Below are 17,665 nucleotides of genomic sequence, written 5' to 3'. Positions count from 1 at the left end.
GCCACGCCCTGCCCGTCCAAGAACACGCTCCGCCCGCCCAGTCGGCGCACGGGGAGGGCTCTGCGTTGCCACGCGGGGAGCGCGCTCTCCGGCCCGGCCGCGGCATGCGCGCGCTGCTCGGCTTGCTCCTCGTATTCGGAGGCTGCACCTTCGCTTTATACCTGCTCTCCACGCGGCTGCCCTTGGGGCCGAGGCTGGCGGCGGGCGGGGAGCCCGAAGGCCGGTGAGAGGGAGGACACCGGGCGGTGGCCCGGGAGGAGGTCGGAGGGTTGGCAGTGATGCCTCGGGGGCCCTTGCACTTCTCTGCACACGCGGTCGCCTTCCAGCCCCAGCCATTTCGGCTTACCGTGGCTCTCCTTCCTCAACCCAATTATCACAGCAGCCAGTCTTCAGGGGTGCAGCCCGGACTTGGAGTGACGAGGCTATGATCCAGTTTGCCCTCTTCCTGCCTGACTCTGCTTCCCATGACAGCTGGGCGAGGCAGAAGGCTTGTCAGTCGGGTTTCCGACTGCTGCTTATTACTTTGAAAGTGCATAGAGTGTGTCTGGCCCATTGCCGCATTACCAAGAGGCGTTAACTGCATTCGAGTTGTTTTTCAGTTACCATTGTCTTTTTGTGGAGCTGAAAAAGCTCTCTTGGTGGATGTCAGAGGTACTCATGAGAACTAAGAGGGCTTGCTCATAGTTTATCTCTGCTGGAGCAAAGAACTGTTGAGATGGCAGAGGCAGGGTAGTCTTTGTTCTGTGACCTTTGGACGGGATCCACAGTGTACCAGGCCTAGCGCAGGGTGAAGAGGGAGGCTCTCGGAAAGGGTTGGCCTCCAGCCATGTTATCAAGAAAGCTGTATTTATTATGATGGGAGGTACGTGTCCACGGGGATTCTTTTAAAGTGATGAAATTGTTGTTTTTTGCCTAGTACATCTGGGCAACATGCTGTCTAAATAGTTGTGTGTTTGCTTGGGAGAGGGTCTCCTAGAAAGGACGGCAATTCATGATGATATGCAGTTGCCTGGAGATGAATATACTTGTGTCTTCAGACAAGATTTAAAAAAAAAGACTGAGGATGCAAGTCAGTGCTGGAGCGGATGCTCTCAGCATGGTGGAGGCTGTGGGGTTCCATCTTAAAACCCCTAAATAAGTAAAGAGGGTGTGTAGTGGTTATCCAGCACCAGACCCTTTTTAGGCAAGGAAAACTGAGACCCGTGGTCACTCCAAGGTCACACAACTGGAACACTGCAGAGTGAGGGTGCCAGCCCAGGGCACTTGCTCCCACGCCAGGGCTCTCCTGTCTGCCTCTGTTGTTTTATCTTGGGTCAGCTGTCATCTTGAGTTCTATGTCTGGTGGCCAGATGACCTGTTTACAAACTTAACTCTGCAAAGAAGACACACTTCTAACTTTCTCTGGAACCCACGCCTCCACCTGATTTCCCAAACTCTAGGTCGCTGTGGTTCCCCTCCGATCTGGCAGAGCTGCGGGAGCTCTCTGAAGTTCTTCGAGAGTACCGGAAAGAGCACCAGGCCTATGTGTTCCTGCTCTTTTGCAGTGCCTACCTCTACAAGCAGGGCTTTGCCATCCCTGGCTCCAGCTTCCTGGTCAGTGTCCTGCCCTCTCTCCAACTGGGTTTCCTTTTCTGTAAACTGTGGCTGCTCCCCTAGAAACCCCTTTAGCTGAGTGGCAGGATGAAGAAACGTGGGTGTGAAGAGGCGGGCACAAGTGGGCACTGGGCACTTACTGATATTGCAAGTTTCCTACTGTCCTGCCTCTCTCTCCTCCCCAGTATCTACTTCTACCCCAGATTCTGCTTAGACCTATCTGAGCACAGAGTCCTTAGGGCTGACTCTGGATTGACTTCCCCCTTGAGCTGATCCTGCTTCAGGGTAAAGAGCCAGCTGCTACTTGGTGCCATATAGTCTCGGTTGGTGAGGGCTTGCATGCCCAGAATTGGGGTGCATCTTAGTGCAAGCTTGGTTGTGAGGCTGTCTCTCACAGGTAGGATGGGGGAGAGATAGCACAATACCCAGGGTTTGGCAAGGACTGCTGAGGTCTCATGGTTAGTGTGTGCTGAAGCCCCAGCCTCACAGTGAGACCCCCTCTTTCATTGGCTTACCTGTGCTCATTCATTCATTCATTCATTCACTTGCTCATGCCTTTTAAAAGACTTGTTTTTCTTTATGTGCACGTCTGTGTACATACATATGTATGGATGCCTGTGGAGTAAGAAGATGGCACCAGATCCCACTGGAACTGGAGTTACAAGCAGTTGTCAGCCACCCAGTGTGGGCACTGGGAACAAAACACTGGTCCTCCACAACAGCAGAAAGCAACCTTAGCCCCATCTATCTAGTTTATGTTTTGAGATGAGGTCTCACTCTGTAGCACAGACTGGCCTGGAACTCATTGTCCAGCCCAGGCTGGCCTTGTATTCAAAGCAATCCTCCTGCCTCAGCCTCCCACTTGCTGAGGTTATAGGTGTGTGCCAGCACACTTGGCTTTTCCATGTGCTTTCTCCGGGATCCTGTGCTTTGAGGCAGGATGATAATTGCTGGCCAAACTGCATATGTGAAGTATTAATTAACTTCTTCACCTTTGTGAAATTAAGGTCAGTTAGGACTGTGGCCAAAATGAAAGCTCAGAGTGATCTTATTAACCAAATGACAAGGGAAGCATTTCCCATGGATTGCTGAAGGTATATTCATGGTCTATACAGCAATATTAGCTTGTGAGCTTCATTTCTTTTCATTTGGTGCCCCCAGGGACTGAAGGGTACCTGTAGCCCTCGCCACAGGCAGATAATGTCTGCACAGTCTCCTTTGTAGCCTGCTGATGCCCAATGAGCTCTAGGCCCTGACCTTGTAATGCTGAGGAGCCCCAGGTGAGGCTCACACACACACACACACACACATACGCTTCCATTCACCTCTTTAGAGTGGGCCTTGGGTTTGAGGCTGTGAAAGTCACTGAAAGAGAAGGAGCAGAGGCACAGGCCCCACCCAGGACAAGCCCCCTGGAAGCTGCTAGGTGTCCCACGGCTGAGGCTGCTTTCTTTGCAGAATGTTTTGGCTGGTGCCTTGTTCGGGCCATGGCTGGGACTTTTGCTGTGCTGCGTGCTGACATCCGTGGGTGCCACAGGCTGCTACCTGCTTTCCAGTATTTTCGGCAAACAGCTGGTCATCTCCTACTTTCCTGATAAAGTGGCCCTGCTGCAGAAGAAGGTAAGGTGGGGGGCACACCTGGAGCACTGGATCCCGGAGCATCAGCAGATCATCAGGTCCACCCGGAGCAGTGTGGACCTGAAGTTTCCCGCAGTGCTCCTTCTTCCCACCTGGGAGCTGGGAAGGGCTGGTTCTTTTGATGTCTTTAGGAAGCACAGACCTGTGACCAAATCTCAGTTCTTGTCATTACCTGCTCTGTGGCTCTGTGGCTCTGTGGCTTTGAGTTAAAATTCTGACTGCTTCGGTTCCCGGGAACAATATTTTTATTTATTACTTTATTTAATTTTATGCATGTGCTTGTGTGTGTGTGCATGTGTGTGTGTGTGTGTGTGTGTGTGTGTGTGTAGGCTTGTGTATGTGTGAGCACATGTGGAGCCAGAGGTTTACTCCTGATATCTTCCTCAATCACTGTCTACTTTGTTGTTGAAGACAGTCTTTTACTGAGCCTAGAGCACACTGAGTTGGCTAGAGTAGCTGGGCTCCTGGATCCTTCTGTCTCCCAGTACTGGGGTTCCAGGCTTGTGCCTCTGCCTCAGGCTGTTTGTTTGTTTGGTGAGCATGGGCACTGGTGAGCACATGCAGACCCTTAGGCTGACAGGGCAAGTGCCTTACTTCTGAGATGTGGCCCCAGCCCAGTTTTTGTATTTTGTCCTCAAACTCATGTAAGTCCTCCTGCTTCAGCCTCCCTGAATTCCTGAGTGCCGGGTGGTGTGAGCCACCATGTCTGGGGGGCCGGGTAGGAGGGACCTGTGCAGCAGGAGAGGAGCTGGGAAGGAGCTGTCCAGCTTCAGGCCTTGCTGGAGAGCCCGTTCTGTTCCTGACGCCGGGCTTTCTCTCTCTGCAGGTGGAGGAGAACAGAAACAGCCTGTTCTTTTTCCTGCTGTTCCTCAGACTCTTCCCCATGACACCAAACTGGTTCTTGAACCTCTCGGCCCCGATTCTGAACATCCCCATTGTGCAGTTTTTCTTCTCAGTGCTCATCGGTAAGCTGGGGTGTGGGGGTAGGGTTGTCATGATGGCACTGCCCTTGTCACCTGCCAGTGGGCTGTGTGCTTGCCTTTGAACAGCATTTTCAAGCCTGAACTAGACGTGGTTGCCTCTCTGATTTCAAACCTCCTCTGGCTTCATTAGGAAACCCATACAAATACTTTTGGAACAATAAAGGGTTGTTTATCCCATGCCCATAGTGTTTCTTGTGTGCCCAGCATGTGTTGGGCACTGGGGTTGGATGGGATCATCTCTGTAAAGCACATGGCTTGGCTCTAAAAAGTGCTAGCGGGCTGAAAGGCTGGCTCAGAGCAAGGGAGTTCCTTTCTGGCACCAGCCCCTTTGCTAAGGGAGGCCCAGCATCAGGGAGGCTCCTGTCTACCTTATGAGAACTGCACAGCCATTAGCAAGCCACTTTCCCTCAGGAAACCAATTAACCGGACTAGAGCCAGGGTTAGGAGCAGTGTTTCTTGACATGTGGGCATCGGGCCTCTTTTACGGCAAGTTAAAGTGATAACATCCCATCACGGGTGTTAATGTCTCACTGCAGTAAATTACCACCCTCTTTAAACCACTGGCAGAGGTGCCCAGACTTTTTTTTAGAGTGGAAGGAATGACACTCAGGGTTTAATATCCAAGTTAACAAATGTGCAGCGGGGCAGGGCTTATTAATAGGGATGTCTGAGAGAAGCGGAAGGAGGCTGACCACAGACAGCTCTGATGGAAGCAGCTTCCTGAGTACCTCAACACCTCAGCTAATGGGGCTTAACAGCTTGCTGTTAAAGACTCTGGAGACAGAATTCCTTCCTGAGGACCAAGCTGTGTGACCTTGAGTGCTCTGGCCATTATTTCCCATACACCTCTTCGCTACAGTAGAGGAACGGGTTAGCAGGCTTCCAGCCAACCAGAAGCTCAGGGTGGGGCAGGGAAGATGCCTCTGATACACTGGGGAAGCAAGGAGCCAGGTCTCAGAGGCCGAGGCCTAAGAATGTATTTTGACTTATTAATTTTTTGGTCTACAATATTGCGTAGTAGCCTGGCCTCCGGCTTTCAGTCTTTGTGCCTCAGTCTTCCAGGTGCCAGGACCATAGGCACCCACCACTTTAGATTTCGATTTCTCTTTGAGACAGGGTCTCACTGTGGAGCTCACTGGCACTCAACTCACTCTGTAGACCAGGGTACCTTGGAACTCACAGAGATCTACCTGCCTCCACCTCCCGAGTGGAGTGCTGTACTAAAGGCGTGCTCTTTCTTGCCTGACACACATCTTTTTGTTTCGTTTGTTTGTTTGTTTGTTTGTTTTTTGTTTTTCGAGACAGGGTTTCTCTGTATAGTTCTGGCTGTCCTGGAACTCACTTTGTAGACCAGGCTGGCCTCGAACTCAGAAATCCGCCTGCCTCTGCCTCCCAAGTGCTGGGATTAAAAGCGTGCGCCACCACCGCCCGGCCATCTTTTTGTTTCTTAAACATTCACAGGGTTCTTGGTTGTTGTTTTTATTTTTGAGCATGTTGTCCAGGCTGGCCTTGAATCTGTTGCTATTCTCCTGCCTCAGCAACCTTTTACTGAAATTGTAAGCATGTGTCACCAAGCCTGACTCTAAGGAACTGTTATGCCATATGCTATTTGGCTACCAGCCTTTGGAGTTCAGTGCTGCACTGAATTCTCAGAGTGCTGAGCGTACAAAGTTGTACTTGGAAGAAACTTGTTTTGTTTTCTGGGTATTGGAACATTTCAATGCACACTGAAAATGCCATGTTGTCAGGATCCTTTCTCCTGTTTGGCTCGTGGGTCTCACCTTAAGCAGGTATGCAGACTTCAGCAGTTTGTGTATGTAAAAGCCAAGACCTTTATGTGAGAAATGACCTTGCCTTCTTCTCTAAACCACCTATGGGAAAGGGCAGCTCACTGAGTCTTTTCCCCATGTGTGATAAGTACATTTTCCTTATTGTGATGTAGGTATAGTTGTGTGGCCTATCTGAAGGCCTTTTGTCGGGCAAGGCAGTGTGCACAGGAAGTGTGGGGAGAAAAGGGAGGGGCTAAGAGTTGGACAGACAGCTAGTTCCATGTTCTGAGTCCCTGGCCACCCTGCCCCCTTAATGACCGTCTCCATTTTCCGTTTTCCAGGTTTGATCCCTTACAATTTCATCTGCGTGCAGACGGGCTCCATTCTCTCCACCCTCACCTCTCTGGATGCCCTCTTCTCTTGGGAGACCGTCTTGAAGCTCTTGGCCATTGCCCTGGTCGCTTTGGTTCCGGGAACGCTCATCAAAAAATTTAGCCAGAAGCGCCTGGCGCTGAGTGAAACAAGGGACATCGGCCGCCCAGACCGCAGGAAGGACGCGTGACGTGGGTTCTGTGTTTACAGGGCCCGGACTGTGCTGCTGGTCCCTTTAATGTCCTCATTGTGTTTTAATTACCCTCAAAGGATGAGATGGACAGTGCTCTTGTGTGTGCAGAGGTCTGTTAGAAGGGCGTCCTGTCCTGTTCAGCAGGTTCTATGAAATGGACCGCTTTCTAGAAAACCTATCCAGTTATCTGTCGGGCTTGCCTCTTGCTGGACCCTGAGATGTCTTGGAAGAAGATGCTGGTGGCCTTTTTGGACAAGCTGTGTATCCTCTGTGACTCTGTTGAAGAGTGTCCTCTCTACCTTTCTGCTGCTGATCTACCTCTCCATAAGCCAAGGGAAACATGACGGGCTGCGTAGGTCTTACACGCAGCGTAAGTGCAGGGATTCCCGCAGCTCCCCTGTTCACAGATACTTCTATCCATGTTGAAGCTCCTTGCAGTTATATGTCTTGATAGTTAGGCTGATTCAAACATGATTAAAGACGAATGGAAGCCAGCCCTTGCATGTTCTGAATGTGTTCGGAGGAAATTCTACCCCTCTGAAGGCCCTGCTCTGTCTCATCGGAATCAAATGGCCTGCAAATCCCCTCTACTTCCTCTTGCTGGGCGAATGGGGTCCGTAAATGAGGCTGTCAGCCAGTGTGCTGAGAAGAGCTAAGGAATAGTTGTACTTTTCAGTTCAAAGAGAAGGCAGTGTGGTTGCCTAGTGATTGCCTGTGTGAGAGCTGTGATTGTGTCTTCCAGCTAGGGCACTGGGCTGTGGGGCTAGCACCTGAGCTGATCGCTCTGTGGCCTTGGACCTTGTGGGAACAACTCATGACAAGGACTTAGCAGAACTCCCTCTAAGACATCCATCACCTGTGAGCTGCTGTGTTTCTCTCAAGACTGGGCTCAGTTGAGAGCCTTGTCAGGTTTTCTAGGCCTGCTGTGCTTGTGTGAATTCTTGGGCATTCTCAGGTTCTACAGAAAGAGTGGGTTTCCATATCATGACTTTTCTCTCTCTCTCTCTCTCTCTCTCTCTCTCCCTTTCTTTTCTCTTCTTTTCTTTCTTTCTTCCTTCCTTCCTTCCTCTCTTTCTTTCTTTCTTTCTTTCTTTCTTTCTTTCTTTCTTTCTTTCTTTCTTTCTTTCTTTCTCTTTCTTTCTTTCCTTCCTTCCTTCCTTCCTTCTTTCTTTTTTTAAAAAGAAGGTATTTCTTTTAAAAAAGGCTTTCTAATGAGGGGCTGCGGAGATGAAGACTGCGCTTTGAAGACTGGTTCTGTAGCTAGCACATTAGAACAGAGAGGGGAAGAGAGGAGGGAGCTTTCTCTGTTTGCACCTGTTCCTTCTCTATCCCCTTTTAGGTTCCCCAGATGTGTGTCCCTAGGATCTTGCACAAGTGTGCCTTATCAGGTGTGAGCTCCCAGGAGATGAGATTTCCCAAATCCATAGACATAAATGTTCTGCACTGAAGACAGATTCCATAAGAGCATGTCTGTACATCTGCACACTCACAACTGCCCTTATCAGAGGGAGCAGAACTGGCTGAAAAAAATCCAAAAGGCTAGCTTAGCTTTTCACTTACTCTCAGCAGGCTTCTGACGGAATTATGCCAGCTTCCCACTTCCCCCTCCTGGCTTCTTTAAGAGTGATGTCATTGGTATCAGGACAGCTGTGGGAAGGACAGCAGGATTGCTCAGGAAGGAGCAGAGAGCCTGCCTAGGCCTTTATGGGAACACTCAAGACAAAGTGGAAACCACCCCTTGAGTGGTTGTCACTGAAATGTAGGATCCTGCTGTAGTACCCAGCTTGTGTTTCCCTGACATCCTGTCAGGACAGCGTGTAGGGCAAACATCCCCTTTAGGAAAAGACAGGACCAGGAAACAGAAGGTTTACTCTTTGTTTAATTTCATGCATTGGTTTGTTTTCATAATCATTCTTATTCCCATTGCTGTTCAGTACAAAGCCAGAGCCAGTATCTGAAAATGACGTGGAGTGGGGGGCCTGGGAGCTGAGACCACGGGAGAGAGACGCAAGTATTAGAAAGAGATTCATTTGCTCTAAATCAATAGGAACTCACATTACTGAGAGAGACAGAGACAGACAGACAGAGAGACAGACACACACACACACAGAGGGAGAGAGAGAGAGAGAGAGAGAGAGAGAAGAGGAGAGAGAGAGAAGGCAGACACATACATTAAAAAAAAGACTCAAAGGGTTTCCACATCCTCGGGAAGTGGAACTCTAGATGTGGACAGCCACTGGGGTGGAGTGATCATGATACACTCGCAACCCCTCACATGTGGCTGGGCCCTCTAGCTTGTAGCCATGGAAGGACCATGATCACCAGACAACAGCCTAGCTGATCCACCCCAAGAGCTGTACAGTGGCCCTTGGAAGTAGGGCTTTGATTCTGCTGGAAGCTTCCTTACAGTGGCCTTGCCATCTGCGGGTGTGGCACTGGTTGAAATCCTTCCATCACACTGTTACTACGTGATGCTGCCCAAAGCCTCACCCAGTTTCTTCATTTCTGAGAGCCACTCTCTTGAGCCACCCATCCCTGAGAAATGTTCTAGGTTCCACCTTATCCTCCACTTCAGCTCATTCTTGTTTAAACAGCTTTTGCAGTGCCAATTTATCTGAGCAGATAAGCAAATGTATGGATCCAGTGGGCCAGTCTAGAGGGAGGCGAGCAGACTGGGACGTTTGTTCTATGGCATCAGCAAAGAAAAAACTTGCTGACTGGAAAGGCACAGAATCCACACTGACAGTTGAAGAAAAGTCTTGATAAAAAATATCACATCATTTTTCACATCATCTCGGGAGGAAACAGGTAATAGACCGCACACCTGAACCTTCTGTGCAGATGGGGAAGAGTGTGCTCATTCAAGGTACAGTTCAGTGTGGGTAAAGAAATGCGATTGGTGGTTAGTTGATTGGATTGCAGTCCAAGGGGACAGAATAAAGGCAAGTGGCTCTTTGCCTGTCATGGCATACCCCTGCTGGCCTTGGGGATCCATAAGGAAACCCCTAGCATGGCCCTGTACTTGTCCATCAGGGAACTCAAGATCTTAAATGGTCAATGCGTACTTTGCACACCAGTTCCAGTCAGTTGTGGGTGCTGCTCTGCTCTGAGGCATATGGTGCTCAGAAGGAGGCCATGATGTTTAGGGTAGAGGTGGAGCATGGTGGAATATGGTTTCTTGGTTTTGAGAAATAAGCATGGTACACGTGGGGCAGGGCAGGAATCTCTTAGACATCATCATCATCATCGAGAAAGGGTCTCACCAAGTCACTCTGCCTGGCTTGTATGTAGACCAGGCTAGCCTTGAAGTCACAGAGTTTGCCTGTCCCTGTCTCTCCCAGAGCTAGGATTAAAGGTATGTGCCACCACACCCAGATAGAAATGTTTTTTAAAAATAGAATTTGACATGGGAAGGAGATCTCTAGGCCCTATTCTTACTGAGGAGTTATTGGCAGTTGACAGCTATTGAGGGAGGAGAATCACGCTTTTGTAGAAATGATCCACTGTTTGTGTCCCTTGCTCCAGTGGATGGCCATATGCATACCTGGGTGGCACTAACTGGGCTTAGTGAATTACCAAAACAATAATCCAAAAGCCTGGGGTCAGGAGGAAGATGGTTTAGGTGGGATATAGAGGGGTATGGACTGAATATAATCATAGTTCATTATTTACGTGTATGCAATTCTCAAATAATTATAAACATCTGAGACGTAAGGGCATAAGAAAAAAAAAACAGTAAACCACTGGATCAACAGGAACACATGCTCACAGAGACGATGATGTCAGGGCTACCTCATGGGGAGCAAGGGGACTACCTTGTGGGAGCACTGACAAGCCTGCATTAGTAACAAGGAACTCCAGCGCCATTGCCTCCATCACTCAGAGCAGCTTAGGGGAATAATTTAGCACAATGGCCCTGAATAATCACTAGACAGTACTGACTCAAAATGACTTTAATTCCTGGATTAACTTGGTGGAACTAAAGACTTAAAATACTCAATCTTCAACCAGACCACCTAAGTCATCTTCAAACATCACCTTCCCTGTCATGGGCAGAATCTCCCCCAGTCCTGCAGCTAGCTCTGATCTTAGTGGTGGTGGGGTATGTTTTAAAGTGCACACAGGCTTCTCTATTACTGTGCTAGGCTATTATTTTAAGAGGGATTTTTACTTAGGGACATAATCTAGAAAAAAGAAAAATCTAGTGCTTGATTGCAGTAGAAAATGAGACTCATCTTAGTAGTCAGTCAAAAAAAAAAAAAAAAAAAAAAGCTGGCCAAAGAATGTAGCCATTCATCTCGCAGTATGTCCTGAAGCTTGAAATTGGTCTGGCAAGGATCCTCCAAGCATGGCGGCACCTAACAGCACTGAAGAATTGACTCTCAAGTTCCCCATCTCTCCACTTGAGGCTCTTCTGATGACTATAATGTTTTAAAGGAAACACAGTTGAGTTTCCTGAATCCTACAAGGCAGGTGGGGTAGGGAATGTTCTTCCCTTTTAACCTTGCTTAGGACCTTTTTTTTTTTCTTTCCTGAAACCTCGTTAATTCTACTACAGAAGTGTGGACTTCACTCCCATCTTGATGCTACAGCGAATGACTGGAATCAATAGCATATCCCTGGCATAGCGTGGCATCCCATAACGGTGAATCCAGTTAAGGTGGCCTTGGGGTGTCACACAGGCAGGGTGGGAATGCAGAATGCTGATGAAGGCTGAGGTACCGGGTGGGCTTTCTGGGAGGTGTGGGTAGAAGCTGCTCTTCAGAGCTCACTGTTGTCACTAATGGTGTGAACAGGACAGACAGCTGCTCCTGCTTTGTGTGGGACAGGAACGAGGGACCTGAGGCAGTCACAGAAGCACATCCTGCTGGTGTTGTACATGTCTGTGTTAGTCTCCCTGCTTCTCCCAATCCGTGGGACTCAGCAGGAAGGAGATGATGACCCGGTCTGCTGTCCACTCTTGAAACTACCTCGTGAGTCCTCACAGAAACACTCTGTCTTGCCGTCTGACCGTTCAGTCTCTTTCTGCCTCTCTTACAGTCCCATGATTTTATTCTAACACTTTGGAAAGTTTATAACTTTTGAAGCCTTTAAACTACTTGGTCATCTGCATATTCAGGAGCTTTTACCATCAAGTAAAAAAGAATCACAGTGTACCCGTTGGGTGTCAGAGCAGAGCACACCTCCTCAGACCATTGCTACAGTATTCAGGAGACCAGGGAAAACACTGAGGAATGCTGGGAGTGACAAAAGGCAGCTTCATTCCCAGCTTTCACTTAGGACCACAGAAGTCCATAATAATTCACGGTTAGCAATAAACAGCCATTGTGCTACATTGTCAGCCACACCTTCTGGTCAACAGAAAATTATGACAATATAAAATAAAAACAAGAATAATAATGCCATAACTTAAGCTCTTCTGTGTAGTCCTGCTACAGTTCATACAAAATGGAATAATTTAACAAAACAATACTGCTTTCTTAGTACAAGTTCCTTCATCTTTCCTATAAGCTAAAAATTATAGGCTGAATTTTAAAATCAATATCTCAACATAAAGTGTAAACAAAGGAGGGATCAAACATTAAGACTGGCTCTGAGTCCCTCCTGCACTTCATTTTGGCTGACGCAGTCAGTGAGTGACACCAGGCCCAGGGGCACTATTTCCACTGGGGTTGGAATGTCTTAATACCTGACATCCTTACAGGATGCAACATCAGAATACAGCCAGTGCAGGGCAATGCTTGGCAGAAGCCTGCACTGGAGACAGGAATCGGGCCAACGTGTGTATACATAAAGTCTAGATGAAATATCTTTAAGCCAGGCATGGTGATGCCCACCTGTGACCCAGCCCTCAGGGGACTGTGAGACATTTCCTGCTTCAAGCCAAGGCTCCACAAAGCACCTCCGGGTACCTTTCATAGCCCAGAACTCAAGACACAGGAAGAGTCACATGCTTTGGGGAAACTAAAGTAATTCTAATTCCTGCTTAGCATCAGCTGTTCCTTCTACAAATTTCCTGACCCAACTAAACAAAACTGCAGTGATTCAGAATAAAAACAAAAAACAGAAAACAAACAAACAAACAAACCTATCGTATTTTACAGAGAGCATTTAACAAAAATGTGGTGGTGGTGGTGGGGTCACCTTTTACGAGCTGCTAACTTAGCCTTTTATGCTACAGTGATTGACAGACAGCCACCAAAGCTTCCAAGCAAGAATGAGATCATGAACAAAATAAAGATGGTTTGGGATGGACACTGGGTGCGCACATCCTAGCTGCCTTCTGTGTGAATCAGTGTGGTTCCAGGAGGTAGACAACCTGGTCAGAGAGGGTCACACCGTCTTGCTTAGATAGCTGAACAGAGCCACCTCGAGAAGGAAGTTTTACAGGCTTGTGTCACAGACACTCTTTCTGTCTTCCCCCTTTATCTCCTTCAGGACCCTTTCTCCTTCCTAGAAGCAGTGGCCAACAGGCAGAAAGAAAGGAAGCTACTTGGGAGAAATGGCACTGCGTCTAGAAGAGCACGCTGGTCAGGGGTGTGAAAATGGCAGCACTGAATGGGAAGCATGTGCTGAGGGCGGGACCTGATGCTGCCAAAGCTCTGACTACCAGGTTCTGCTTAACGTTCAAGAAACGAAATGGCTTCCAGATGTGCAGTGACAGCTCTGTGTGGCTCTTCCTCCTAGAGGAAGCACACGCCCTTCCAAGGCATTGGTGCTTGAGATCACTCAACTTCCAGGTCATCTCCATCCTTCACATGGACAAGCCAGTTGACCTTAATGTGGCTGCATTTCCTTTGGCTTGTGTTTTCAATGTTCAACACGTCTCCTTACAAACTCTTCAAGCATGGATGAAAGATCCAGTCCCATGTTCAAGTGACAGTGACACCTGGCCCCACAAATTCCAAATGTTGTTCCTAAAGAGCAACATTTCCTTAATTTTTTTTGTAAAGAAATTATTGTGTCTGTATCATATATAGTTCACTCTTTACAATACAAAGTGTTAAAATGTCCAACAAAAATAAATATCAATGTTACAGTAGCTGGAGTATTCAGTACAATAGATCCCTGCCATTCTTGATTGAAATGCTCAGTGAGACGTAGTTTCATTTGGGTATTTCCCAGAGATTTGACAAGTCTCATGTTCCTGTCACTGTGGCTTGTTTCTGGGACGGGGCCACTCCTCTCAGACAGATGTAGGAGGGAGGAGTCTATTGCTGGAGAGGAGTCAGAGCCCTTGTCACCAGGTGGCAGAGCTGTAGTTCTTGCTGGTCCTAACAGTGGCATCGGAACACTCTCCCTCTGAGGAGTCACAGTCCGAGTCTCCAAACTGCACAGGGTTCTGCAAAGTTCAGACAAGAGCTCTTAATTCTCTTCCACAGCCCCCAGTGGCAGCATGCTGAACACTTTGCATGTGACAGCCTCACCCCTCAATGGCCCTCCCTGAAGGTGAGCTCAACACTGCCCATGCTATAGGAGCTCACAATGATAAATGAGGCTGGGCCCTGTTCTTGGGGTTGCTTATAGAGAACAGAGCTATATAAAGTTGATAATGTTGGCAGTGGGGGTGACACCTGTACCAGGTCCCCACATCCTCATTTCCATAGCATTCCAGTGCCCCAGGTTCCACTTACTGTAAGACGTTTACCTCTGTCAATCCAATTCACTCACCTGCTGAAAGAGATCACTTCTCACAGATTTGATAGAGATCACACATCTTACAGGTAAGGAGACTGACCTTCAGAGAGGGTAAGCAACTTGCTCAAGGTCACACAGTAGGTAGTGGGACTGGGGCTTGCATCTAGGTGGCCTGAGTCCGGGTTTTACAATTATGAGCACCATGCTCTCCTGACTCTCCAAAGGCTGTACTAGTCTAGAGAAGAGACAGTGTCTTCTGTTCTGTGTCAGTGTCTTCCAGGGGACAGCAAGGGTGTGGATGGAAGAATACTCAGTCCCTTAATGGGAATGGAAGATGGGGTGAGGAGGTGAGGAGGTGAGGAGGTGAGGATTCCGGAACATTCCATGTCTCTGCCTCACTGGTGAGACATGAGCCCCGGTGACTATATGCTTTCATGTGCGCTGTGGAGGCAGAATATGTTTTATCTACTGAATAAAAACCCTGAGGCATGAGCATCCTTGTGTTGGTTAGGTTCCCCCCTCACCCCCACTTGACACAAGCTAGAGTCATTTGAGAAGAGAAGACCTGAATTGAGAAAATGTTTTCATCAGACTGGCCTGTAGGCAAGTCTGTGAAGTCTTTTCTTAATTGACAATTATTGTCCAGTCTACTGTGGGTGGTACCACTCCCCTGGGTAGTGGGCTTGGCTGTACTAAAAAAAGAAGGAGGAGGAGGAGGAGGAGGAGGAGGAAGAGGAAGAGGAAGAGGAAGAGGAGGAGAAAGAAAGAGGAGGAACAGGAGGAAGAGGAGGAGGAGAAAGAAGGAGAAGGAGGAGGAGGAGGAGAAGGAAGAAGAAGAAGAGGAAGAAGAAGAAGAAGAAGGAGAAGGAGAAGGAGGAGGAGGAGGAGGAGGAGAAGAAGAAGGAGGAGGAGGAAGGGGAGGAGGAGGAAAGAAAGAAAGAAAGAAAGAGAGAGAGAGAGAGAGAGAGAAAGAAAGAAAGAAAGACAGAAAGAAAGAAAGAAAGAAAGAAAGAAAGAAANAGAGAGAGAGAGAGAGAGAGAAAGAAAGAAAGAAAGAAAGAAAGAAAGAAAGAAAGAAAGAAAGAAAGAAAGAAAGAAAGAAAGAAAGAAGAAGAAAAAGCAAGTTGAGCAGTCATTTCCTATGGCCGCTGCTTAGGTCCTGCCTCCAGGTTCCTGCTCTGCTTCAGTTCCTGCCTTGGCTTCTCTCAGTGATGGCCTGTGAGCTGTAAGTAAAATAAACCCTTTCTTCCCTAAGTTGCTTTTGGTCATAGTGTGTGTATCACAGCAACAGAGAGCAAACTAGGAAAATACTCTAAGCACAGAAGAACCAGAAAGGGTGGAGTGGAGTGAGGAGCGAGCAGTGCCCACCTCGTAGCCGCGCTCCTCGGCACACAGCTTGCCTAGGGACATCTGTGTCTTCACGCGCCGAACAGCACACTCCTTGTCAGACAGCCCATCTGAGTGGGAGGAGATCTCGATGGGGGCCTCGGGTGTCTGAGACAGCAGGTCGTCCAGTGTCTCTGCCAGGCGGTCCTGCCGTCTGTTGGTGGACTCATCAGGACTGTTCGAGTGGTCACTAGTGTTGCCCTCCTCTCCATCAGACACAGAGAAGTTCTCGGAGCTAAAGGTTGAGTATGACTGGTAACTGCTAATGCAGCGGTGAGGCCTGCAAACAGGGGAAACAAGTAGATGTAACCAGAGCATGAGCCTTTCCCCGCCTTGTCTGTCACCCAGAGGGACGGGAATACTGGACCTCCTGCCCCAGAGGAAGATCAAAAGTCAAGCTTGGTAGGAAACATTTACAGAAGTAGAGAGGAGCTATGGACTGATTTGTGCCCTCCCAAATTCTATTGTTTATCCATCTTTCCCATGTGAGGACACGGGAAGAAGGTGGCTATCTGCAAGCTAGGAAGCAAGCTGTGCCTAGTGGGATGGAATCCCCCGCCATTGTGTGCTCTGACTTTCCGGCTTCCACAACTGGGAGAAATAAATGATCCATAAACACTCCTGTGTGTGACATTTGGCTCTCGAAGCATGAACAGCCTATCTCGAGGAGGCCCCCTAGAAATCATCAGTCGCCACAAACAAGTACCACCCCTCCTGAAGCAGACTCTGTGCTCTTCAGTGTGACAGTGGGTCTGTACTCTGCCCCGTTTCTCTGGAAATGAATCTGATGACCTGTGACCTGCTGTGCAGAGGCAACTTTCAGACATGATGACAGAAAGACATCAGCACTCGGTTCAGTTTCCACGTATGGTGGCTGCAGAAGGGCCTCTGGCTGAGCCAGGTGTAGCACATGCAGGGGCAGGCTTTCCCGTTATACCGAACACAGTCACAGGCTCGTGCGGGCCTTACCTCTGTCGTCGAGGAAATTCTACTTCACTGTCCACTTCCCCTTCCTCTTCTGAGGAGTCATCTCCACTCTGAGGAGGACAGGAGAAAAGGCCTTTATTGGTTTCCCTCTTCCCTATCTCTCCTTGCCTCTCACAGGTTTAGTCTTCATCCAGACGGGTTTAGTGATACCCTGTTCATGGCCTCTTTAAGCATGTCCATCAACATCTGGGCAGGGCAGTTCACAACTGGAATCCTACCATCCCGCTGAGGCAGGTTGATGAGGACAGCTCGGCACAGTGAGTGTCTGGCCTACTAATTAGTCAAACACTGTCTCAAAAACAAACAACAAAAACTGCAAAGCAGCCTCCAGATAAAACAAACGACTCCCCAATACCAAAACAGAGCAACCCAAACCAACACATCCATATACACCTCCCATTCAGCAGCAGTATACCCTGTTTCCATGACAACAGGTCCTTTGCCAGGTGCTAGAAGACACAGGACTTCCCCTTTGCCTTCAGGAGGCAGAGGTCCCAGAGAGGAAGCTGGTGAAGTCATGGATTTGGGACACTGTCCTGTAACTGTTGCCACAAGTGGCTCTAGGGTCTTTCATAGAAGTTCCACCTAGGCACTTTCAGCTCTGCAAAGCCCAGCAAATGCTTTCCCGTTTCCATAACAACTGTTTCATCACTAATACTCCAGCTACATCAAGACATATGGAGTTTCAACCTCAGATTGTACCTTGTTCGTATTCAACACCACTGAAGGTGCAATCACATAAATGTGTGTCATTACTTTACAACTTAACAAAAAAAAATGGTCTCTAGGCATTTTTACTGAATCCACAAGTTGTCGGGGACAAGGGTGCTCTGTCTGAGACCACTGAGAGGATTGCAGGGTTCTGTGTCTGATGTGAAGAGCTGTCTAAGTGCTTGGCTGACAGCTGATCTTCCCCAAGGGGAAGATCTCATCTAGCACCAAAGGCAGAAAATCAGCCACAGGTAAGATCAACTGCCCTTACCCCAGCACTACAATACCCTGGATTACAGAGTCTCCTGGGAGCTTAGATGGTCCCACCCCTGAGCCAGAGGGAATGACCTAAAGCCCATTCTAAAATAGCACAATCATATTCATTGTATTTTGAC

The 17,665-nt window shown here is 48.5% G+C and overlaps 2 protein-coding genes across 9 annotated transcripts in view; one reads left to right on the top strand and one right to left on the bottom strand.

Moving 5' to 3' along the window:
- Positions 1-44: 44 nt before the first annotated feature.
- Positions 45-7,042, top strand: Tmem41a (transmembrane protein 41A). The gene is made up of 5 exons (XM_021185037.1): positions 45-223; positions 1,440-1,593; positions 3,052-3,213; positions 4,058-4,196; positions 6,325-7,042. Exons 1-5 carry the CDS (start codon positions 105-107, stop codon positions 6,543-6,545), a joined length of 795 nt encoding a protein of 264 aa, XP_021040696.1. The 5' UTR covers positions 45-104; the 3' UTR covers positions 6,546-7,042.
- A 1,372-nt stretch (positions 7,043-8,414) lies between these two features.
- Map3k13 (mitogen-activated protein kinase kinase kinase 13) overlaps positions 8,415-17,665 on the bottom strand; it is a 147,315-nt gene continuing 138,064 nt past the window's right edge. For all 8 annotated transcript variants that reach the window (XM_029470554.1, XM_029470558.1, XM_021184533.2 and 5 more), the window contains 3 exons: positions 16,542-16,609; positions 15,555-15,852; positions 8,415-13,890 (listed from right to left, as the gene is read on the bottom strand). In XM_029470554.1, the coding sequence (XP_029326414.1) occupies positions 13,789-13,890; positions 15,555-15,852; positions 16,542-16,609 (468 nt within the window). In that variant the 3' untranslated portion in view covers positions 8,415-13,788. The remainder of the gene's footprint in view (positions 13,891-15,554; positions 15,853-16,541; positions 16,610-17,665) is intronic.

The sequence above is a fragment of the Mus caroli genome, chromosome 16, assembly GCF_900094665.2.
Source record: "Mus caroli chromosome 16, CAROLI_EIJ_v1.1, whole genome shotgun sequence".
NCBI classification, from domain to species: domain Eukaryota; kingdom Metazoa; phylum Chordata; class Mammalia; order Rodentia; family Muridae; genus Mus; species Mus caroli.
Note: the sequence above shows the minus strand (reverse complement) of the source record. Positions and strands in the feature narration are given on the sequence as shown.

What these genes read in the sequence shown, in the direction of transcription:
- Tmem41a (XM_021185037.1), top strand. Translation starts at nt 105, where the DNA reads ATGCGCGCGCTGCTCGGCTTGCTCCTCGTATTCGGAGGCTGCACCTTC. An exon ending in TGGCCCTGCTGCAGAAGAAG is followed by an intron (nt 3,214 to 4,057) that starts GTAAGGTGGGGG and finishes CTCTCTCTGCAG; the next exon opens with GTGGAGGAGAACAGAAACAG. An exon ending in TTTCTTCTCAGTGCTCATCG is followed by an intron (nt 4,197 to 6,324) that starts GTAAGCTGGGGT and finishes TCCGTTTTCCAG; the next exon opens with GTTTGATCCCTTACAATTTC.